The following is a 25,376-nucleotide window of genomic DNA, read 5'->3' as shown; positions in this document are numbered from 1 at the left end:
CTGGCTTGAATAGCTAAGGCAACACAGAAATGTAATAGAGTGTATTCACACCCTCATGTGCTTCTGAAATAAAACCATGGGCTCATTAGTGGGTAACTCACTACATGTGGTTAAGACAAGACATTTTATGCAAAATACAAGCCCTGCAAACCCAGCCCAAAGCTGTGAGATGCTCTGCTGGGATGCTTACCGCCTTAGCTAGGAAACCTGAACAGCTGTCCAGAGATAAATTCGGGTTTTCAGGGAAAGCTGGAAGAGGAAAGGTTCAAAAATAAGCCTGCATGTCACCGGAAAGAGGTCACTTCAATTTTCAATTTAATTTTTTTTTACCTTTGGCAAGAGGTATGATAATTTCTTGGCCTGCAAGTAGAATCATGTCAGCCAACAATGTTGACAATGTGGAAAAAAACCTTAAAAATCCTTGCAAAGGCCTTGCCAAGACATCCAAATACCACTTGCTAACAGTTTTTTAGGCACCTGTCTGGGAGAGCCAAATGACACTCCTGAATCAAAAATAAGTCTTTTCCATCCTTTATACTCAAGATTGTCAATCAACTCTCACAAGCTGGGTGAAGTAGTAAGAAAATCAAATTGATAGCACATTCCTGAGTTGAAAACATAAATCTGTGATTTCAACCTGGCACTGTTTCCTTGATTATAATGAACATACAGAAAGTGTAGACTTGGCTGGTCTCTCCAGGACACTTCCTTTTTGTGATGACGTGACTCAGTGTCTCTCGCCTGTCAAGAGGAGGGTAGGCATGGCCATGACAGACTCTACAGCAGCTCAGCCTGAGCTACTGAAAGCTGGAGGTCTTTCATCAGCTCATGATCTCTTTCTTGACTTTCACATCGTACACTGTCAATAAAGGCTTGCTGGCCCGTGACGGTGTGTGGCAAAGGAGGTACCAGCCGGCCCTGTTAGCACCATGTGGTTAAACATTTGTGAGACTGTGCATTTAGTTTGCCCAGCCCCCACGAGGCAGTGTTCCTAACAGCTGTTAAGAATAACCTCCTAATATCAGCCTTAACAGGAAATCAGCTGATTCCTGATCCCGAGTTTCTATGAAAGTTAGAAAGGTAATAGGATTTGAATTTCCAATGGAAATAGCTTTTCTCCCTTTCCATGCTCTTTCTCCTTCTACTTCCTTCGGATTCAGACATCTTTAATCAATTGAACAGACAGGGAGGTTTCAATATGAAAAGGAAGGGAGGTTTTCATCGAATCCTGTTTTCAGCTCATTGGCATTCCAGGGTTGGACCTCTACTTAGTCCTGATACTCTCCTCCCCAAGCCTGGCATCATTTAAAATGCTTTCTCCAATTCTGTAGTTTTTGGGGTCTAGAAATTTCAGGTTTGGCTGGCTTTCCTGTAACCTGTTGTTAACTACTGTTATTAGAAATCTGCCCTATGATTTAGACTCAAACATCCTTCAGTTAATTTTCTTAGTAATTCTTTTAGTAAAACAATGCTCTGAGCATTAAACTTCTCTAAGCGAGTAGAAATTTATGACTACAGAAGTGATGAATGCCTGGTGGTCTCTTGAATGATATTTATAGTCTACATCTACCATGGCTTACACAGTAACTACTTAAATGACTCCTTCTAACTAGGCCTCCCAATCTCAAAATGATATGCAATATTTCAGCCTGATTTGGTTTGTTTGTTTAGATATGACCAAAACTGAAAAAAGTTTGTTCATTGATTAAAAGAGATGTAGACAACAGTTTCTAACTTTTTCTCCTCTTTTATAATAGTTCAAGTCTCAGCGTGAGTAACAGTCCAACTATACTTCTCCGATTTCCTTCAGAAAAGTAATAAATAAATGCTTACTTCCAAATCCAGCTAAAAACTAACCTTCTAAATTAAATTTGCCTTTCAGTAAAGGCTGCTTAGGTAACAAATGCAATGGCACTAAAGAAACTGCTGACTTTTGGCCAGGTGACCCAGGAAATCAGAGTAGAACGCCACTTTAGAATCCCATACACATGATAAAGCAGTAAGACTTTTGCACAAATCCAAAAAAATTTTTAAAGGTTTTTAACAAAAACTCAATTATACTCATTCCCTAATAAGTACAATCCCTCCCGAGTGCATTTCATGCACTAAAGGCCATTTTGTGGTGGTGTGATGGGGTTTTTCAGAGTTCTCTAAAGTCCTTTTTCAGGGACCTTTCCTGCTCCGCTCCCTGCAGGTCTTCCGGGATGTGAAGCCAGCCTGCTTGCTCTTCTCAGTGAGGTGCGGGCCACCCAGCATGGGGCTCCTTCAGCAGGACCCGGGGTCGTGGGCTCTGCTTCTTCAAGTACGGCGGCCCGCAGCCCTGGGTCAGCAGCACCGCCGGCTGGACGGCGTGCTGGGCTTCCCAAGTTTGATGGCTCCATTGTTTCCATTTTCATGGGGGTCCAGGGGTGGGATCCGGCGGCCTGGAACAAAAAGGAGACTGCAGTTGAGCTCCTGTTTCCCCAGTCATCGCCGCACAAACTGACTTTTATGCTGTGCCCACACCTCTGCTTAATGTTTGGGTTGCGCAGAAAACAGAGGAGCTCCAGGAATGGCTCTTCTCCCCTCCGCCTCCCTCCCTCCTTCCCTCCTAGCTCTGCCGCATGAAGTCAAATCCATGCCTAGAAAGTTCAGACAGAGTACAGGCAGCTTCCTGACCGTGTGGCTTTCCTGCGACTGGGAGGACCTGCTGCGGGGGGCACGTCCCACTCTGCACACCAGCACTCATTCCTCCCAGCCTTCCCACCAGCCATCCGCTTTAATGACTGGCTTCACGCCTCTGCGACTTCAGCAGTAACAGTGCACACTCGGCCGTCTTTTCTGCTTCTCAAAATAGAAGTGGACTGGGAATCGTGATCTTCCTAGTACTGTCGTTCATTAACACTGAGCTCGCCACCTCGCCCTACCCCAGCACTTAGATCATTAACTGGAAAGCCCACGGAGCGACTCTTCAGAGGAAACAGCATTTTAATGTCATCCACAATCTTTTTCTTACTGAATTTAAGTTTAAAAATTATCCTAGAGTCTCGATAAATAAACACAAAGTAAAAATTAAGACAATGGAGGGGGATAGGGAGGTGATAGCTAAAGAAATGATAAAAATATTCTAAAATTGTGCTGATGCCTGCATATAGCCATGAATATGCTAAAAAGTACTGAATTGTACAGTTAAGTGGGTGAAATTGAAGTGTGTGAATTTTATCTCAATAAAGCTGTTTTTTTCAAAAAAGGCAATGGAATCTGGAAATAACCTTAGAACCTCACAGTTTTCAAAGATTGTCACAGTCACCGTCCTCACCTAACCCTGTGAAGCTGGTGGAATGGCCATTATTATCACCATTTTATGATGACTCAGAGAACTGAGGTTGTTTGCTGAAGGTCACATCGGCAATAAGTGGTACCGCTGGTTCTGTGATTATAACCTTCGTCCTGATTTTCTGATGGATCCTAAACCCGGTTCCTCCCCACTGCACATGAGCTTTCTGTTTACTTTTCCATCCCCCATGAAAAAAGCATGAAATACCAGCTCTAAAAGTGAGGATTTTTTTTTTTTTTACCAGCTACTTAGTATATTAGTTTACTAAGTAACCAGTAACTAGAAGTGGAAGGAAAATCCATTCCAAAGACAAAGTCTTTTAATGCAAGTGGATGTTACCTAAGGACTACAGACAGAGCCAAAACATCCTGATAGAAGGACATTTCTGCGTGCACGGGGCAGAAATGGTTGATTTCAAAGGTATTGACGCATTGTGTAGACTGGACAGTACAGACATCACCAGAGAGAAAGCATAAAGAATACGGTCATTGGCATTTACCCTAAATTAAAAATCAATAGTAGAGATCTTCACCTGATTATGGAGCAGGTGAAAAGGAGGTGATAACTTCTGCAGCTATTGCTCCTGCCGTCTTGCACGGCCAGCAAAGCTGTGCAAAGCTTTCGCAGGCAGTTCCCAAGACAGTTCAGTCCTAATCCAGAAGCAGCGACAGTATGAATGCATTTTCCTCTTATGGACATGCTATTTTATCAGTCACAATTAAAAGGAAGTAAACAAATGTCTCTTCTACTTTGTCAACCTTAAGTGATAAATACAGGAGAAAGTCCCCAGTGACCACCAGTACTTTAAAGATTTATTCAAGTCAGATCTTGACAAAAAAGTACTGCTCCTCAAGAGAAAGTGATGTGTTTTGAAGGGATGATAGTGTCAAGTCATGCCATTATTTAAACTAATAATATTTCAGGTGCCTCCTGATAATAATTTTGATGGGTACAAGCTGTTGCCCTAATCAACTAAGAGACAAGGACTGTTTCTTGATGAGTATAAGAAGTTGAAATTTGAGCATTTTTGACAATATCAAAATTAATATCCCATTCTTAACATCAATTTCATGCTCTTCTTATGGTAACTCCAACATTAGCAAAACAGCATTAGCTGTTTAGCCCTGCTTTCTGTGACTTATTTTACCTGCCTTGTGCCCTAAAAGTACCCAAAATACAGAAAAGGTTTATATATAAGATATTCATTAAAGTGACCAAGTACTGTGGAAATCTGGAAACAAAGAGCCCACGCCCTGCACTGCTATTCCAGTCTGCCCCCTTCCTGCGTCTCCCTTCTTTCCTAAGCAGACCTGATGGCAACGTTGGGGACACAACAGTGAGTCAGGCCTGGTCTCCTCCAAGGAGGTTCCCCTCATATGTGTCAAACTGTTGGCCTCGTTTGGAATCAGTTGTTGATCCTGGCCTCTTTGAGGGGCCAGGTTCTTTTACCTTCAGAATATTCAAAACCTCACTTCTTAGAACAAAATATTTCTCAAAGTCAGAACTCCTGCAGTTTCCTCAGACTTTGTTTTTCTCTTTTGGTAGAAAGAGGTTTGAGATTTGGGAGAGTCAGTGTTCCAGGTAAGTGAACTAGGACAAGTTATTTCAAATCTCCGAGGCTTCCCTGCCTCACCATGAAAAGCACTAGAAAGTAACTTACTATTCTGCAACAAGCACGCAGCTGTCATTAACACGGGCAGGGCCCATGCAGTGGAGGGGAGGGGGGTCTCCTGCGGCCACAGGCTTCTCCTGGGCAGGGCTTCCGTGTCCTACTAAGCCCTCAGCCTGGGATGAATTACATGCAGGCCGGCCTCCAACAGTGAGAAGAAAGGAGGAGCTTCCACTTTAAAGCAGAGGCGGAGGAAAGCCCAAGGATAGCAGCAGCAGCGAGGCCAGGGGCCTCGAGCACACGGCTGTGCAAACAGAACGCCAGCTCCCATGCTGTGGTCTGGGGCATTGAGAACTTACTGAGAGGTTAAGTGTACTTTCACAAAAGAATAGTTTTGGGAAATGGCCATAACATTTTGTACCAAGGTGATCACCTTGGAACACTGTGGAATCAGTATTATTAACATTGGCATAGAGGACAAAAATATATGTACAAACATCTGAAAAAGCTCACATCATCTGCATCTGTCTCCTCTTACAAAATGCCCTCTAAGTATGCAAACTCCATAACAAGTTGTCCTTGAGCATAAATTCTAAAGCAGAGTGTTTATTTTAATACAATTTACATTGTGTAAGATCCTGTCTGGGAAAAGTTAAAAATACTTCTTTTTTGAAGTTTGGTTTTCCTGAAATTTGACAGTCTAGAGAAAAAGCAGGTTTTATAAATGATTCCTCAGGAATGCAGTATGTGAAAACAAATTCCATGCTTATAAATTTTTTCATGGCTCTGAACTGGGACTGTAATACGTTCACCCACAACAAAAATAAAACAGCGGGCTTAGCTGCAGCTGTCTCTTTCCTTGTGTGCTCAACCAGTCACTTCTGTACAAGCTTTGATTCCTCTCTAACAATTCTGTTTGTATTCTTCTCTCCTTCCATTCCGGTTCCAGCAGTGACTGGGCTTGGCTATCTTCTGTTTGGTGTTAGTGCTGCTGGCAGTTGCTATGAAACTTCCATTTCTTGACTGATTTTTTCAATCACCCAAATTAGCAAACTGACCAAGTTTGCTAGAACTTAGCACTATTTACTCTTGATAATGACCTCCCAGCCCCTCCATTTAGAGAGGGGTCTCTGTGGAACACTGAGGTGCTCACAGTCACAGAACACCGACCTGAGAATGCAGACCAGGGCAATGCCATTCCTGCAACTGTACTCTCGCTGCCATGACAAAGACAATACAGAATCACCAGAAGACCTTAAATTAGGACAAAGAGGCTGGAAATGAGGAATGAGCTAACCTTCTACGAAGGAGCAGGACGGCTCAGGGGACGGGAAGTGTATGTGGTCAGGGGCCTGAAGAAAGTGCAGTCAGGGACTACGAGAGCCCTAGTAGGTGTGTACTCAAGGGAGGAGGAGGCAGAGGTGGGAGAGAAACTTAGGAAGACACTTGGCAGGATGTGACAACTGGATGGAAGCAGGAGGGTCAAGACAGGGACCAGAAAACCTGAAGGTGAAAGTCTAGGGAGCTGAAGGAACGGCGATGCCATCCAGAGGGAGGAAGGGACGGTCAACACTGGCTCTTCAACAGAAACCACTGGTCTTCTTACCATTCAAAGGCATCTTTTCCTTTCTTCTTCTCCTTTTTAATTGTTAGATTTTATTTTTTTTAGTAGTTCTTGGTTTATAGAAGAAATTGAGTGAAAAATACAGAAAGTTCCCATATACCGCCTGACCCCATCTCCAATTTTCCGTTAACTTCTTGCATTAGTGTGTAACACGTGGGCTTAAAGTCCATAGCTGACATGAGGGCTCACTCTTTGTGCTGGATAATGACATGCACCCACCATTGTAGTATCATACAGAATAGTTTCACTGCCCTAAAAATCCCCCGTGCTCCAACTATTCATCCCCTCCCTCTAACCCCCCAACCCAGGACCCCTGGCAACCACTGATTTTTTCATTGTTTCCATAGTTTTGCCTTTTGCAGAGTGTCATACAGTTGGAATCACAGAGTATGTAGACTTTTCAGATTGGTTTCTCTCACTTAGTAATATGCATTTAAGGTTCCTGCTTGCCTTTGCTTTGCTTGCTAGCTGATTTCTTTCTACCCCTGAATAATATTCCATTGTATGGATCTATCCCTTTAATATTTTATTTTAGCATTTAAAAATTGTAAGATACAAAAAGTACATGCCACAAAGGAAAGACACGACAAACTACACTTAATCAAAAGTCAAAAACCTCGGCTCTTCAAGACACTGTTAAGAAAATGAAGACAAGCCACAGTGTGCGAGAAAATATCTGAAAAACAGATATCTGATAAAGAATATGTATCTAAAATAAAGAAATAATCTTTAGAATGCAACAATAAAAAGACAAACAACCAAATTCAAAATGGGCAAAATTGGAACAGACACTTCAAGCAAGTCATATGGATCTCTAATTAGCACATGAAAAGACCCTCAACATTACCAGTCATGAGGAAAATGCAAACTAAAACCACAGGGATATCACTATACTCCCATTACAATGGTTAACATTTTATAAATTGACAGTACTAAGTGTTGGCAAGGACGTGGAGCAACTGGAGCTCTCCTACATTGGTGGTAGTAATCTAAAATGGTGAGACCACTTGGAAGACAGTTTGGGCATCTCTTAGAAAGGTAGATGTACACCTACCAGATAAGCCAGTGTCCCCTTCCTAGGTATTTATCCATGCAAAGACTTATACATGAATGCTCACAGCAACCTTATCAGATATTACCAAAAACTGAAAACAACCTGAATGTTAGGTGAATAGATTAACACTGTAGTTTATACATGTAACAGAATACTACTCAGCAGAAAAAAAAGGAACTCAGCAAAATCTGTGCTGTGTTCAACTCTGCAGGACACTGATCTAATTATCCGAGTAAAGAAACTGAATGACAGGAAAAAGAGAAAAAGATGGAGAGAGAACCTATTGCTTAAGAGAGGCTTGAAAGACACATCAAATAATCACAGGATGTGGAAATTATTTGCATCCTGATTCAAACTATAAAATGCAAACAAAGAAACTATTATAACAATTATAAGATTTTTGGAAATCTGACTACTGGATATTTGATGATATTAAGCAATTAATATAATAATAGCATTATAGTTATTAATGTGATAATGTAATTGTCATTATGTAAAAAAATTACAGACTGAAGATATTTACAGATGAAATAAGATGTCTGAGATTCCCTTCAAAATAACACAGGCAGGGACAGGGGACTTCGGGGTAGAGATGAAGTGAGCTTGGTTAGGAGTGCACAGAGGTTCACTGCATTACTGTTGACTTGTATATATTTTTACAATCTTCCACAATATGGTATTTTTTTAAGTTCCCCGGAATCTCATCATCATGAAACAACCACTGTTAAATTTTTAATGTGTATCCTTCCAAGAAGTATGTATTCTTGGAAAAATATATTATTTATTTTATATATATATATATTATATGGTTCAAATTTTGTGAAATCAGATTATTATATAAACTGCTCTATAACTTTTGTTTCACACACAATGATTTATCTTTTTATGTCAGTAAATAGAGATTTACAACACCATTTTTATTCACTTGTTTAGACTGGTGTATCATGATTTTTAAAAACTCTTTTCTAACCTTTGGACACTTCAGTCATTTCCTGTTTTTCACTATCATGAATAGCGTTGCCATAAATTGCCATACGCAAAGGGACATGTTGCAGACTACATGTGCATATCAGGCCCACTGCCCACCTCTTTACACTGCCCTCTCTCTTGCTAGTTGTGTGACCTCGAGCAAGTTACAAGCCTCCCTACGCCTTTCTTCAACTGTAAAATAGGAACAAAAACAGTGCCAATAACAATAACAGGATCAGTGGTGCATTCATGAGGTCACATCTACTTCAGCAACACAAAATCGGCGCAACATGAGAACTCCAAACATGTCCAACATTGTTATTACTATGTTTTGCACACCTGATCAATTTCTTCTACAGAACTGCTGGAATAAAAGACATGCCTAGTCAGGGCTTTTGGTATCCAATCTGTCCGTATTCTCAAATGATATTATGTCACTGATACCTCCTGGAATTGCGTTTGCTAAATTAACTTCTGTGGTGGTGAGAAAGTAGACAGACTTTGTCTTTGTCCCCTCCTTGTTCCTTAACTGCTAAACTTACCTCAGTTTGACAGCTTGCTCTACTATTATAAAATTTGCAAACATTTTGTTTTACTTTTAAATTTCTTTAACCTGCTCCAAACCAAAAGTAAACTGCCTAGGGAATTTTAAAAACCCAGAGGACTTAAAATAGCTAGCATTCTGTGCAACAAATGACTACAGAGCAAGACACGATCACTGCCCACAAGCCTTAAATTCTTGTTTTTCATTTTTAACACCCCATCCTAATTTTTCCAAACAAATACGCTGTGCCTCTAATTATATTCACTTTAAATAAACAAATATTTCTCACCTTGTTCTCAAAGTAACAACGAATAAAAAACCTAGTCTAAGGTTTCCACGTGTAATTCCCATGAGAAAGCCTGTGTTCATCTTCTCTACAACCAATGTTCAAATCCGGGCATTTTCCTGCTGAGCCTTGCAGCTCCACCTCTCCTTGTCCTCAGGAGAGTTTAAAAAAAAAGGTATTTAAATGAAATAATTAAATGCCACAAACCAAAACTTGGGGTCCTCACAATCCAAAAGCCTGTCTGCTAGGCTCATGACAAATCCAGCCCCAGAGAGCTTGCTCCTGTGCTTGCTTCCTCGTTCCAGAACATGTTCCTCCTACCCTATTTCCAACCCACCTCCAGTGCTATTGGTTCTTTTCCCAGAAGAGTTCTGCTGCCTACCTCCACTGCTTCCCGACTCGTCTGTGCCACCGCCTTCCTACATCACTACAATTGCATCCATTGGTTAAGCCATGTCCAGAGGCTCCTCCTTCTAAGGTGTGGTCTCTGTAAACGTAAATTGGATATGCCATACCTCTGTCTGCAACACTTGAGGAACTTCCAGTTGCATTCTGAATTTCACCCCTCATTCCATTATAAGGCCATGTGAGGAGGGCCCTCAATGCCCCACCCCTTCCTGAAGTCCACCTCCTCCACCAGCCCACAGCCTCCTTTCTCTTCCTTCAATGCACCACGCCACTTCCTGCCTCAGGGATTTGGTTCCTGAGGTTCCCTTGGCCTGACAGTTTTTCTTGAGCTCTTTGCCCAACTGACCTTTTCTTGTGTTTCAAGTCCAGCTTAAAATCATTTCCCTGGGGAGGACTTCCGCACCCAATCTGAAGTCCCCCGTTATCATCTCTCACAATCCTTGTTCTTTTGCTTCTGGGCATTTACCACCATGTGTAATTATACACCTATTTGACTCTGTGCCTACAGCCTGTCTCCCCCACTCGACTGTCAGTCTGTTTTGTTCACCACGACATCCCAGTGTCTCTAGCATATCGCCTAACCCACAAAACAATATAGCATATACTTGTTGAATAAACAAATCGAGAGAAACTAGGCTTGCCCAATTTGCTGGTGTTATTCAACTGTCAGTCCCCACAGAAAAGTGATTACATTTCATCTGATGTAGTGAACTCACTAAAATATTATCTCCTGGAACATCATGAAATGAGGATGGAGATCCAAATTCAAAACCATGAATTTAGCACTATACTATTTACTAGTCTCAGCCATATGGGGAATTTGAAAGACCAAAACTTCTACTCCCGGGAAACTTGCAGGCTCCCTAGAAGAAGAGATATACACCTAAAACACTTGGAGAATCATTTAAAGATAGAATATGTTCAAATGTCAGATGATGGGACAAACCGTAGGTAAGCTCAGATTAAAGGCAGAAGTCACCAGTGAGGCTTGGAGTGGCAAAGACTTCACGAAGGAAGATTTGAACTGGATTTTGAGGAATGAAGTTTTGCGGGGAGGACAGGAAGCATCCGGTATGGGGCCAGAGTGAGCAAACGGATCAAGGAGGGATTTTAAAAACTGCTAAGGAGCAAACACCGAGCTCGCAGCTCTGGAACCTCGTCTTCCGTGTCATGATGTACAGACAAGGGCAGAGAGTAGCTCACGTGGAAGGCTATCAAGATGTTTTGATTTTGCTTTTTAACACTGTAGTATTGTTAAAGCCAGGAGGTCACTGGCTTGGACTGAGCTCCTGCACTAGGCCCAACTGGCCAGCCCAAAATGAGTCACTCATGCTAAAGTTCCATGTCACCAAGCCGAAACTGTTTATCTGATCTTCTGAGAAATCGAGCAAGCAAGAGAGAGAGAGAGAGAGAGAGAGAGAGAGAAACTAAATTCCCAAACAGGCCAGTTTCAATCTGCATGATAGCGAAGTCCCCTCTGCTTTAATCCTTATAAGGGAAGTGACTTTGCAAAGACCATCTGCTCTGGTTCTGTTTCTGATTTCTTCTCTGTCTGTGAAACCAACCTCCCCTGCTCAGCTCATTTGGAATGCTCATTCTATTTTACAGAAAGAAGTGTTGCCCAACTCTACGCTAGAAAATAAAGGCAATTAAGAACTTTCAACTAAATTTGCTGTAATTTTGTCTTTCAACAGTATGTAAACAGCAACAGAATAGTCTTGGTATTTTCAGACAACAATTTAAAAATTCAAATGTACAATTACTTTCTTGACCAAGAATTTTTCTTCATATATTTTAACTCAAAGAGGAAACCTTTAATGTGAACATTAAAGGTATAAGAACCCGAGAAAGAAATATGAATAAACCCTGGGCAGAAATGCATGGAAGAGATCAGCCACTGGCAATGGGATGAGATAGGTTCAAAAATGTGATTTAGAAGAGGGTACCTGGAGGAATACCAATCAGAGAACAATATATTATATGAAGGTAGACTGTGCAGAGACCACCCAAAACAGAGCAGCATCTAAATCCTTCACAGGGTAGCTTCAATCTTTGAAAGACATAATATTTTGGTAAACTATTTTCAGTTAGAAAATGTATTAGCTCACGTTCAGAAAACACAGTTCCCACTTCTGCTTCGTGAACATGCTGGGAATGGAAAAGAGAAACATTTGTCTTTTCATCCAAGTTAACGTGAATTAATTTTGTTTGAGCACACCTTTCTAAAGGGCTTTTATTCTCACTATTTGTTCTTGAGTTTTTATTGCATCTCTGGAACATTGCTTCGGGGAACAGAGGTGTCAGCAATATCTAGTTCTATTTTAAGCTCAGGGAGGAGCACGTGTAAGACAAGCAGCATCAGGGAAAAGGAAAATAAATGAACAGTCTGCTGTAATATATTTAGGTGTACTGGGAATTGTGTTTTAAGTCAACCTGTGATTAGACTACAAAACCCCATTCTGAAGAAATTCACCAGAAAGAGGAAAGAGGAGAGAAAGGCACCAGAGTTTACAAATGCAGACAGGCAGACAGAGATTTTGCCGTGGCTGTGTATCTACAAGCCCTGTTTGTTAAGGCAACTATAACTAAAGTGTAATAAAACAAAAATGACTTTATTTAATGTGGAAGATGAGGCAATATAGGTATTCTATGGCTTATATAGGAATTAATTACTTTGAAGCTGTAATCACCCCCTGCTTTAAGCAAAATGCTTGTTTTTTCCTAAATGAAGTAGACCACCAGGATCTGAGGAATTAATTATTCAAAATCCCCATCGTCGTGAGCCATGAATGAAGACTTCATACATGGGAAGAGCTTTATACTGGCTGAACCATACAAAGAAATGATCTTTCAAGTTAAGATATTAACACATGCTGCTTAGGCTTGTTCTCTTTCAGGTCCTTATTTGACGTTTTGATGTTAATAATGACTTTCATAAACCTCAGAAAGCCTCCTGGCTCATGTGGAAATCTCACACTGAACACAAGGTGCACGAGGCGCGAGCTTCCTTCACTGCTTGCTGCTGTCTGCGCTGTTGCCTTCGAGGGCCACAGCGCTGGTACTGGGGAGAGGGCTCTGCCAGGTGTGGAGCTGCACAAACAGAAGGTGACGACCTAACAGTCGTCAGCAGCTAGCCGGCTTCCTTCATTACAACCGCCTACAAAATCAAAATGCTTACAAGTTGAACCTACCAGAAAAGAATGAGTTTGATCTGAGGAAAGAAATACAAAGTTACTGTGACTAGTTCAAGCCAAACTCTCTTAGATGTCACCCACAGTGGACAAGTACAGAGAGCATCTGCACCCATGCCCAGGATCAGGCAGCAACAGGAGTGTGAGGATATGGGGTTTCCAGCATCACATCACAGCCCCAGCACTCAGACCAACCACTCAGGTCGATGAGCTTGAAGGACACTACTCTGCCCAGAGTGCAAGATAATAGCAGGAAAAAGGTGAAGGCAGGGGGAGGGGGATGAGGACCGGAGTGAATCAAAGGGCCTGCGACAGGCCGGTGGCTGCAGCGGGGGGCTCCGCCCACTCTTCTGCAGTTTTTCTTTTTTTTTCGGTGCAGGGATCTGAACCTGTGACATGGGTGTTATAATACCACACTCCAACCAACCTGCAGTTTCTTTTGCACATCTCTGCACAGCACAAGTCGCTCTCCTGTCAGCCAACGTAAGCAAACAAAAGAACCCTGCTGTGGGTTCTCAGAGTCTGAAGTAATGGACCCAAACCAGTTCCACGGAAATCAGATCTGTTCTGGGAAGCCACGCCGACTGACTTTGAGAGCTCCGCCAACAATGATCTCAGGCACAAGAGAAACCAAACCATCAGCTTCCCTTCTGGAATTGTCCAGGGCCAAGATATTTGAGGACGACTGCTAACTGATCAACTTTTCCGAAGGTGGATACCCAGCATTTCACCGAACTTCTCCCAGCATCCCGGGTTATGGCTGAGTGCACTTTCCTGAGGGCACAGAGCAGTTTCCCAGGACAGCTGTCAGCAGGTACTTCTCTAGTGGGACCCAGGACAGAATGACCCAGAACAAAACGACACAGCCAGAGAATTTATGAAGGTGAAATCTGGTGCGTTCGAAGCCTCACAGCTGCAGACAAATGTGTCAGCGAGGCCATCCGCTGGGAGACAGCTCTGATAATGTCACTCATGGCAACCAGCATAGGAGAACGTGAAGCATAACATAACCCAGGAACTGGGGACAAAGAACGGAGCTGTCACCTTCATTAATTAGCTTATAAGAAAAGAGCAAAATCAAAAAAAAAAAAAAGAAAAGAAAAAGAAAAAAGGACATAAGAAAAGAATTGAGGAAAATCTTTACAAATCGATGATTCACCCAATTCCCAATTTCAGGTCATGTGGGATGAAGACATCATTTTTTGTTGACATCATCAGACAAAGAATATTACTAAAAGCTTCTCTTATTTTGCTTGCCTAGAGTCATTCAGTTCAGTGGGTGACTTCAAGTTTCTATACCTTATCGTTGCCTATTTTATCTCCCCTCAAAGTACTAACATAACCTATAGAATGCATAATTTTTAATTAAAATAAACTTTATTTTTGTAACAGGATTATTTCATTTCAACTCACAAAACATAGGAGGAACAGGTAAAGCACAGCATTATGGAAATTTAAAATCGAGAGGCATAATACAGATATTAACGAGTGTATAGCTGTAGATTTCATATTTACTTGTGTGAGAAATTCACACAGAGGAAAAGACCCACTTTAGAACTCTACAGTTTTATCCTCTGTCTCCCAGAAGCATAAAAATGCAAGCTAGGCTGAAAACACAATTTCAGGTACTTACTGATTCCTTGAAAGAGCTCTTCGATATTAATAGCATTTTTTGCACTTGTTTCCACCACGATGGCACCTATAGATTCAGCATATTCCTTAGCATCCTTCAGGGGAACCTCCCTAGAAAAGAGGTCAAACCCAGAGAGAAATAAATGCTCATTTGTAAAACACAAGTAATTCCAAAAGACCAAACAAACAGCTCATGTGGAAAGAGCTCCTTTCTTTTTCTATAGAATAATAACTTCAATTACTCAGCAATTATTGAAGCCTAGTATGGGTGATATTTTTTAAAGTTTAAAACCTGGTCTCTGGCAACGATGGAGAAAAGACATGCACATATAAAATACTGTTCCTGGTCTCACAGAAGGAGAGATTCCAGAACAGTAGGGAAAATCATCATGATTATGGCAGTACACATTCCAGCATTCAGAGCCTAGGCTGATTTCCAATTTTTTCCCCATATATAACTCAATATCAAAGATAACAACACTGTTAGTGTGTGTATGCACATGTGCTTTTATGAGGCTTTTCATGCACAGGTTAAGCATCCCTAACCCTGAAATCTGAAATTTGAAATGCTCCAAAATCTGAAACTTTTTTAGTGCTGACATGATGCTCAAAGAAAATGCTCATTGGAGCATTTCGAATTTTGGATTAGGAATGTTGAACCCATACCTATCTGCAAATATTCCAAAATCCAACAAAATCTGAAATCCAAAACAAACACTTCTGGTCCCAAGCATTTCAGATGAGAGATGCTAAACCTGTACTATTTTTCACAAACCAGAGAAAATATGCGACATGATTTGACAGTTTGGAAATGAACATGGTATGATGGCTATGATGCAGTATGGCATATCTGGACTTTCACCTTCAAAAGGATGTTCCCGCAATGGTTTTAGGACGTGAACTCTAAATAAACAATCTAAAAAACATTTACTGATTTGTTTTCACTGTGAAGATGCTATAGTTAATATCCAAAGATAAAAAGACACAATTTCTGTTTTCCAGGAGTTTATCCATTTATTCAGTGAGTATCAGTTATTTTTATGACAGTCTCTTGCAGGTGCCAGAGAAAACACTGGTCCATGGTATCTGGAACCTATATTTTAGAGTACAGAGAAAACACATCCATGGTCACTCTAGTCCACAACATTGTAACACAGTGCTTCAGGAGTAGAGGGGTAGAAAGTGACACATTTTGACCCATGGAACCCAGGAAGACGCCTTGGAAGAGGTCACTTTGAGCGTGGCTGTGAAGGCCAGGTAGAATACAGGTGAGAATCTGTGATGGAATAGCCTGAGCAAGGCCCAGAGGCAGGAGAGAACACTCATTCCCAGTTGATTCTGCACCCAACCCTGCCTCGAGCATGAGGGTAGATTTACAAATGAATGATGTAGTATCTGAATGGAGCCACTCTGAGTGACCAGAGGTGAGAGGGAGGGTCCGGAGGGAGTCATGGCTGGGCAGGGATGCACGACAAGCCTGGCTCATGCCCAGTGGCTTCAAGAACAGGAGGGTGACAGGGTCAGCTCCACAGTCAAGGAAAAAAACAATGCATGAAACGGACTAGAGAGGAGGGGGCAGCAAGAAGTACGGTTGGAAGATCCTCTGGTGCTGGAGGCGAGGGAGAACCCAACCCTCAACTGGAAGGACACTCCAGGAAGAGAAAAGAGGCAATGCAAGGTTGAAGCTGGGGAGGGTAGTGGAGAGACTGTGCCCATCTCCCTCCTTCCCACTCCTCACCCCCTCCAAACAACTGGTCTATAAAGTTACCGAGGAAATTCTACGTTGGCATTCAAATTCCTTAGGGACCCCAAATCATGAGAGGTGGACTTTTCAGGTCCTAGATGGAAAAGTGCCCAACTAGAACCTACCACATTGAAGGTGGTCGTCCCAAGACCCTAAACCAGAGAAAGGAAGCCTCCTGAGCTGCGGCCGCTGGAATCTACTTCCAGAACCTTCCTACCCGCCTTACTGTTTCTAACAGACAAGCCCCGGCCTGTCGCACGTATTGTTCTTGAGTTTTTTGGTGGCAATAACTTTTACATTTGAAAGATTCCAGAAAGGGGCTTTTTTTCCTGTTCAGTTTGGCAGTTTACCCTATTTTTTATTTCTTTCTGGAGGTCTTTATCAAACCGCAGACAAAGGGTGAGACTCACTTCTGCCCAAATGTGGGGCAGATTAGACGGGGTGTCGCCTGGTCCTCTCTACCTGGGCGTGGCGAGGGGGCACTTGGCAACTGGGATGCCTCAGGTGAGAGAAAGTGATATACACAGTTAACACGCTTCCTCAATCCCCCTCTCCTCAGTCCAACCGTGTAATAAAGAGGCGTAGACGAGGTCTGACCAGGACAGAGTAGTCATTGTGACGCAGTCCCAAATACCCAGCCTGAGAATATTGAATATTATCCATCCTCAGTGAGCCCAGAGGGGCCAGTTCTTTTGTGGTCTACACCACCAGACCTTGAAACCAAGCGCTGAGAAAACTGTGCTCTGGGACTCCTCCCATGTTAGAAACCGGTCTCACTGAATCGTGACACAGCTAATGGGCTACCAAGGCAGCGCTGACTCTAAGTCCCTCTGACTCTGCCTCACAAATGTAACCTGTCAAAGCCTGGCTAACCACCTTCCCCATGAATCTGCCACTCTTCCCACAAACCTGTCACTTCCCAAGCCACAAGCCACCAAGCCATCCTAAGCGGCTGAGTAAGGAAGCCTGCTGAGCTCCCTCCTGGCGTCGCCTCCACCCACCCGCCACCACCAGCCCCGGCCCTGTTCATCCCTGACATGGACTCCTGCAGTGGCCTCCCCTGGTCCTCCAGCCTCCTGCCATCCACGGTGGGGACCTATCAAACTACGAATCGACCCAGTATCCTGTGAACAGGATTCCTCATGTCTTCTGACTGCCTCGGATCAAACCAGTGCCTTACCAGGAAGAGGCTTCGTGTCTTCTCCTGTGACCACCCCCACAGTGACAGCCACTGCTCAGGAACCTGCTCCGCCCTCCCGTCTGTCCGGCCTCCCCGCTCCCGGGGCGACATTCCCCTCGGCCTCCGGGACAGCCCAGCCCCGCACGCGCCCCCGTGCTCCTCCCTTGTTCCTGAACAGCCAGCGCACACGTCCTTCACGGTACTGCGGTCCCCAACAACCTGTCTCCCCGAACATGGTTTTTATTTTACTGTCTAGGGGTCCCCACAGTTGGATCAATAAACCTAGGAGGCAATCGGTAAACGTCTGCTGAATGACTAGTGACAAAAATGCCCCACGTGGCCTTCCTCAGACAGAAGGAGGCGGGTGGCGGGGGAGCTGTGCACTCTCCACGGGGAGGTCCCGAGGCAGAGGCCCAGCCACCCTCCCACGTGGGCCAGGAGGGGGCTTAGCGGGTGCAGAGCACAGCAGGGGAGCCCCTGCCGCAGCTGCTGCTGCTGGAGCTGGAGCGTCGGCGAGGCCGGGCAGCAGCCTGGCTGCCTCCCGGACGCAGGCACAGGATCCTCCCCAGCAGGGGACGGAAGCCAGGGAACAACGTTCCTGTGGGCTCCAGAATTTGCGACAGGCCTGCGCTACCCAGCTGGGGTCCTTGTGTGGTTGTTCATGGGTGTAACCCGGCAACGTGGCAGCTGACTCACGCTAATTTCGGGGCCAGTCCGATTCTCCAGGGCAGGGAGAAGGAAGACGGGGACACCGAGGGGAATCCTGAGCCCACCTGGACGGGGGAGCGCGCCGCCAGCTGCGAGGTGGACCGATGCTCTTCCCCGTTAGGGGCTTAGTGGGAGGTTCCCTTCCACGGCGCCTGTGCAGGTAGAGGGCTGCCACCGAGCCCCCACTCCCTTCTACCGGAAGCCTGGTGTCTGGCCACGGGTCCTGCTTGGGCGTCTCAGGTACACGCCCGAGTGGAGTGGGAGGTGACCGCGCAGGCGGTCCCAGCTGTTCCCCTGCAGTAAACACCCCGCAGCCTCCCCGCAGGTCTTCAGTCGCACTTGCAGCCCAGCAGCAGCGGCGACCGCTTCACAAGGCGACAGCTTCGGTGCAAGTGATGTCAGGTGCACTGATGTCCCCAGTGCTCGGCACCCGCACACAGTAAGTGTCGCCCTGCATCCGCGTTTCTCAAGCAAGTCCTCGCAGAGCTGTGTCGGCGGGGATGGCAGCGGCACCGCGTTCTTCTGGCAGGATGCAGAAAGACTGAGGAAACGCTGCCACTGCACGGAACAGGCAAAGCCCCCCGAGGTTATCTGACTCGGGCCCCTTCACTTCATGGCCCCGGAGGGCCCCGGTCCAGTCACCACTACGCCACAGAAGAGTGGGGGAGCACAGGCTGCATCGGCCACTGGCCAACTACATCGCTGTCCATAAATGGCCCCAAGGGTAGCACTGCATCGTATTGTGAAGTCCTTCTCGATGAAAGAAATCTGACATTAATTCTGAGTAACCTCCACTCAAGAAGAGTGAACAACTTTTCATAAGCCATGGATATTTCTTGCTCTGTGACATTCTTACATGTTTTCTGGCCCAGCATGGTTTGGGGGTTTTTAATTTATTTTTTCTCTCATTTATTTGTAAGTTCTCTTTGCATATTAAGGAACCTAACCCTTTGTAATACACTTTCCACATTTGTTTTCAACCTGTCATTTGTATTTAGATCTTGTTTGTGGCATTTTTGCTACACAGAATTTTTATATTGTTCGACTGATTGATCATTTTCCTCTATGGCTTCTGAGTTTTGTATCTTAATTAAATAGGGCATTCCATTTCCTATTCATCTTTTTTCTCTAACTTTTATGGTTTCATTATTTTACATTTAAATCCTTGTTCCATTTTGAATTCACCTCTCATTATTTCCCTGATGACTAGGTGATTGTCCTAACACCACTTATTGAATTACCCCTTTTAACACTGATTTTAAATACTGTCTTTGTCACATAGTAAATCTCCCCATGTATTTCACCCTATTTCTTGGTCGCTACACTGTTCATTGATCTTTCTGCCTAGTTCTGTGCCAGTGCTATATTGTTTTATTACTGAATCATTAAATATATATATACATATATTATATTACATATAATATCTGCTAGGATTAGTCCCCTCAATACTATTTTTGCCTGTTTATTTTTCTAGATGAATTTTAGGATTATTTTGTAAAGTCCTTTTTAAAAAACGTTATTTTGGTCATTTAACTCATATCTTAGTGAATTCAGTTTAATTTAGAGCAAACTGATATTTCTGCAATATTGAGTTGTCCTATCCAAGGAAAAAGTACAAGTTTTCATTTATTTGAGTATTCTTTCATGTCCAATAGTAAAAATTTCACCTACATAGGTCTTGCATTTCTCCCTAAATCCACTCCTAGGATTTAATTTTTTTTAATTTTAAAAGTTACACACACACACACCAAAAAAGTTGATTAGCAGAAATTTTAAATTTGTATTGCTGTTATAAAGAAGGGTTTAACCCCTATCTGATTTTCTTATTAGTTATTAGTTGTGCATAGGTGAAGAATGGTTACTGTATTCTAATAGTTATTAGTTATTCTAATAGTTATTCAATTATTCAGATATCTTAGTCTTCCTAATCCTGCTAGCAATTGAAGAAATTCACAAGAAAATGAGGATCACAACGTTCATACATCAGACTGGCCAAGATGAAAAAGTTCACCAACACACCGCCGTGCTAGTGTGAAGAGACAGTATTGTTCATGCACAGTTGGTGGGATAACCACATGATGCCGAAGAGTTCATGGAAGGTTAACTGCAAACTACCATATCTTCTAAGTTTTCAGGTACTTTGGAGCAGGTGCAGAAAATTAAACACCTAAGTTAAGAAACAAAACACCCTGATGCTAAAAACAAGGAGACAAAATGAGGACGACAACACCCCTGCCATCCTCATGCTGCGTAACAATCATAACTAAGCCCTCTCCAGACAACATGAATCTTTTAGGGCACCATTTCTCAAAGTGCATTCTTCAGCCCACCTATACCAGTGATTATTTGAGGCTTTCACCTCAAATAATGAAGATCTTTAGAAATGAAGATCTCTGTGCCCCAGACCCACTGAACCAGAATGTCTGTTGGGCAATGCCCAGAAATCTGCATTTTAGCAAGCTTCCCAATAATTCTTTATGCATTCTAAAGCTTGAGAATAACTCTTTTAGAGAGTGCTGAGTTTGATATTGTTTGCATTCTAGTCAATTCATAATCTGACACTATAAAGCCAAGAGTTCAGAAATCTAGATCAAGATGAATATACCTAGGGCATGACATATATATTGCTCAGGCCTCCATTTTATAGTGAAAAAATAAAAGAACAGTGGACTTGTGAGCTCTTTCTAGAAAAAATCTTCTGGTGGTTTATGTGCTTTCTAACATGTAAATTATATTTCTAAAATACCATGACAGCAGTAACTAAGCATTTTAAATTTGGCCAAACTCCTGGAACATAATATTTAACATCTCATTTTTAAATGTTTGCTCTATATCTTTACTCTCTCCCCCAGCCACAGCTGCCTGTCAAGGTCAAACTTAAAAGACCAACTGAGCCAGCCACGAGTAACATGCAACAGTGGGCAGGAGCTGGCTGTTACATGTCTGGTGGAATTATTTTTTGTCAAAACCATCCCACGTTTGAGGTATTCTAGCCAAAAGCAATGGAAATCATTCACAACATTCCATCAAAATCAAGCACAGGAAAGCTGCAAGGTGCTTGCCAAGGCTGTGTGTGCTAAGAAGCAGATTCTCACAACATGTTCCCTAGAGCACCCAATGAAATGAATAATCAGAGTTTGTCATGCTCCCCATTAGCTCATATTCTCTCTAAATATCCAAGATGTCTGTGTAAGACACAGATGAGGCAACAATAATTAAAGCAGCAAAATCTGTTTAAAACGCTAGTTCTTATAGACACTAAGATTGATTTATCTGGGAGGTGGAACTATAACTAAAATGAACTTCCTTTAAAGTACAAAGAATAATTACTATCTTCACAGTAAATATTTAATAGGACAACAACACATTACAATGATCTAAGCACTCCCAGATGAAGCGCTTGACATGTGTACCCTGGGAAGACTTTTTGTTCCCAGGGGGCCTTCCTTGCTTAATAATGTGTGTCCTTAAATGCTACTCACCCGGGGCCAAATTCCTGGTGTCAAGTTCAAACAAGCAGTGTCAGGTTCTCGCCACAGACTTAAATGGGTTGTTTCTCATGGAAAAATATCAGAATTTGGAACTGAATGAGGACTGAGCAGAAAACATAGGCTCCCTAGGGCACTTGGCCATCCTTTGCCTCTTAATGCCCCTTCTCCAGACAGAAATTTAGGCTCGTCCTGAAGGAGCCAGAGAGAACCACTAGAAAGAGTTGTTAGCATCAAATCCTCTGATCGGGATCAAGTCAGCTGCCACGTTCTCTTCTGATAGTTTGGAGATTATTCTCCATTACAGATCCTGCTCGTACATCTTATGAGGAGCAATATAGCATGACAGTCAAGAACACAGGCTCTGGAACAGACTCTGGGTTTAAAGCTGAGCCTACACCCTCTGAACAGCAGGTCCTGGGACAAGCTCCTTAACTTGCCTGTGTCTCAGCTTCCTCATTGATACGATGGGAGAATGACAGTAACTTTTTTGTAGGGTTGTGAGGATTAACATAAACTACTTAGAATAGTGTCTGGCACACTCAGTGTGGGTTGGCAATGACGATGACGATGATGATGATGAACTTGTATTCAGTCTTCTGCCTAAGTGACAGTATTCAAATCAAATAAGTAAAAATCATGCCATCTGAAAGTAATCACTGAAATAATTGTAGTTCTTAACAGAAATTACTACAAAATGCTGAAACTTCTGGGCAGGATGTGACATGAAAGTGAAAAGATTACTCTATCTTCTAAGCAAATCTCCAGGAACAAAAGCTTACTGCTCTGCTTAATCATACAGAAGTTGATGACCTTTTAAAATATCCCTTCCCCATCCTCCAAAGAAGGTTAGAATGAGGCCTGTGGTCTGAATCAGAGTCGGAGGCATCAATATAAACCTATGCTTATCTTAATATAGATTCAGATGGATAAATATAGAAATAATTATAGGTAATGTGTGTACACACATATACTTCCTAGCTCTGTTCACTGAGGGCCTACAAGCAATGACATCCCAGTAACGACGAGCACACCTAGTGCCCAGATCTTGGTTTTTAATACTGTTCTTCAATAAAAGCAACCAAGGCTCCTTGGAGAGATGGCTGACTCTAGGACTGAAGGTGAAAAATACACATGATGAACCTGGAATATCTTGTTATGCCAAAAAGTAAGGAAGTGTTCAGAAAACCAAAATAACAGGCATTTGTCAGTCAAAGGGACACAGGAGCCAACAGAAAGAGCTCCTAGTGGCCAAAGCTGCAACAATTTGAGTGACAAAATAATACTGCTGCATGATAACTTGCAGCACAAAATAAACTCAGTCTTCACAAGACCATAACACATCCACACCCACACTATAAAATCTCATAAAATCTTCTCTGAGGGTAATTTTAGGGCAGCAAAACTGTCCTGTATGATACTATAATAGTGAACACATGCTATTACAAATTTGGAAAAACCCATAGAACTTCACAATACAAAGAGGGAACCCTAATGTAAAATTAAGTTAATAATAATATCTCCATATTGATTCATAATTATAACAATAACAAATATACCACACTACTGTACCATGTCAATAATCGGAGAAACTGGGCATGTGGGTCGGGGGAGGGCATGGGAACTATTTTTACCTTCTGCTCAATTTCTCTGTAAAACTAAAACACCTATAAAAATAAAGAAAAAAAGAACAAAAGAAGATAAAACAAACTAGTGGAAATAAAAAATAAAAAATTAAAATCTTCTCTGGGACCAACAAATATTGGTGTGGGGAAAATAGGATAATTTAGTCAGGTTCCCTGACATCTTGTACACAAGTTGTGTCCAGGTGGAGTTAGTGCGCATGTGCACCCATGTATCTTTCTAGTTAACTGCTTTTGTGTGTTCTGCAGTTTGTGAAGCAGGCTGGCGCAGAGAGCCTGCGTCTAACAATAGAGCATGTTTACTCTGCTGGCAGCTGCTCAGTTTCAGTTTTTCTTTGGACTTTGCTGGTAGCAGTTGAGTTTCTGAGTTTCTTTTTGTACTGCCCAGCTCATAGTCTTGTGTATGCTGAATAAAGACTATTCCTACTTCAGCCAAGACTCCAAGGACGGTTTTGTCCAGTTAACTAGCTGCATGTGAAGGGTTTGTGAACGGGCTCGAGGAGTCTGTGAGCTCCAGACCCTAGCAGTAGCTCTACAAGATTCTACACCATAAGTTTGGACCATTTATCAAGACCTATGATTAAGCTGTAATAATTAAGTCAGTGTTGCATTGATATAAGGATGGATAAATAAGCCAATGGAACAGAATAGAGCCCCAGAAACAGATGTGTAAACATATGACACATGATGTATAACTGATATGGTATACAACTGAGGTAGTGGGGGAAAGAATGTACTTTACAACCAATAAATGCTGAGACAACTGGATATCTATACGGGAAAATGAGGCAGCATATATAAAAATCACGAGTGATTTAAAGACACATAGGAAGGGCTGGCTGGTTAGTTTGCTTGGGAGAGCACGGTGCTGATAACACTGAGGTGAAGGATTTAGATCCCCATACCAGCCAGCCACCAAAGAAATAAAAAAATAAAAAATAAAAAAAGACAGGAAAACTAAAACCATAAACCTTGTGAAAGACCATTAATTGTAGGGAAATATCTTCCTGATCTTGGGTGTATAAAAAGATTTCTTAAATAAGCCTCCTCCCCCAACCCCTACAATATAAACCACAAAGGAAAAAATGGATAAATCATGTTACATAGGAATTAAGGACTTCTAAAGATGAAATAACAACATAAAGAGATTGTGAAGATAAGACCTAAGTTTGAAGATATTTTCAGCACAGACAGACGACAACGGAATAGTATCAAATATACATATTTTTAAATCCTAAGAGTAAACAAGATTAAGGTAAACAACCCAAAAGACACTTCACGTAAGAGGAAACTTGAATGACCAACACACAAATAAAAAGCTGCCAACTTTATAGGTAATTAGGGAAATGCAAACTGGAATTACTATCGGATATCACTACACACCCTGAAGTCTCACAATACTAAGAGTCTGCAAGAATACAAAGCAGCAGTGCACCACAATACATTATTGGTATCCACTCCGTAAAACTGAGCTTGCTCACACTCTATGAGACTCAGCAATTGAACTACATACCCCAGTCAGAGAAATGCTTACACTCGGCACTGTGAGATCCATGAAAGAATGTTCAAGAAGCCAGGTTCATCACAACACAAACCAGAAATGACCCAAACATCCACCAACAGTAGAGCGAGCAGAAAAATTGTGTTACGCTCATAAAATAGAACAGTATACAGCAATGAAAGTGTATAAAACACAGCTAACACCCATGGGGATGGACCAGCGTGCTGAGTACAGAAAACAAGTCATCTCACAATACATAAAGTAGGATTCAGTTTACATAAAGCTCAAAAACAGGCAATTCTAAATCTACTGTTTAGAAATTCAAACATGGTGTAAAGCATAAGGAAAACAAAGAAATGACTGTCACAAAAGTCAGGATAGCAGTTAGTTCTGGCTGGAGAGAAGGGGACACATTGGGGAGGGAGGCTCTGGCATAGTGACATTGCTGCTCATTTTATTCCCATGTTATTCTTTAAAAT

General features: G+C 42.4%; 1 protein-coding gene across 2 annotated transcripts in view; it reads right to left on the bottom strand.

The window, feature by feature from the left end:
• Positions 1-1,727: 1,727 nt before the first annotated feature.
• Positions 1,728-25,376, bottom strand: part of RAB31 (RAB31, member RAS oncogene family) — a 107,201-nt gene continuing 83,552 nt past the window's right edge. The window contains exons 6-8 of one of the 2 annotated variants that reach the window (XR_010021471.1): positions 14,635-14,744; positions 13,429-14,058; positions 2,348-2,423 (exon numbers count right to left, since the gene is read on the bottom strand). Coding sequence is in view for 1 of the 2 variants with exons in the window: in XM_063076539.1 (XP_062932609.1) it covers positions 2,326-2,423; positions 14,635-14,744 (208 nt within the window). In the remaining variant the exon portion in view is untranslated. Of the gene's footprint in view, positions 2,424-13,428; positions 14,059-14,634; positions 14,745-25,376 lie in introns of both variants that reach the window. The other variant, XM_063076539.1, reaches the window with a different exon arrangement.

The sequence above is a fragment of the Cynocephalus volans genome, chromosome 13 (genome assembly GCF_027409185.1).
Source record: "Cynocephalus volans isolate mCynVol1 chromosome 13, mCynVol1.pri, whole genome shotgun sequence".
NCBI lineage: Eukaryota > Metazoa > Chordata > Mammalia > Dermoptera > Cynocephalidae > Cynocephalus > Cynocephalus volans.
This window is presented reverse-complemented; position numbering and strand designations above follow the sequence as displayed.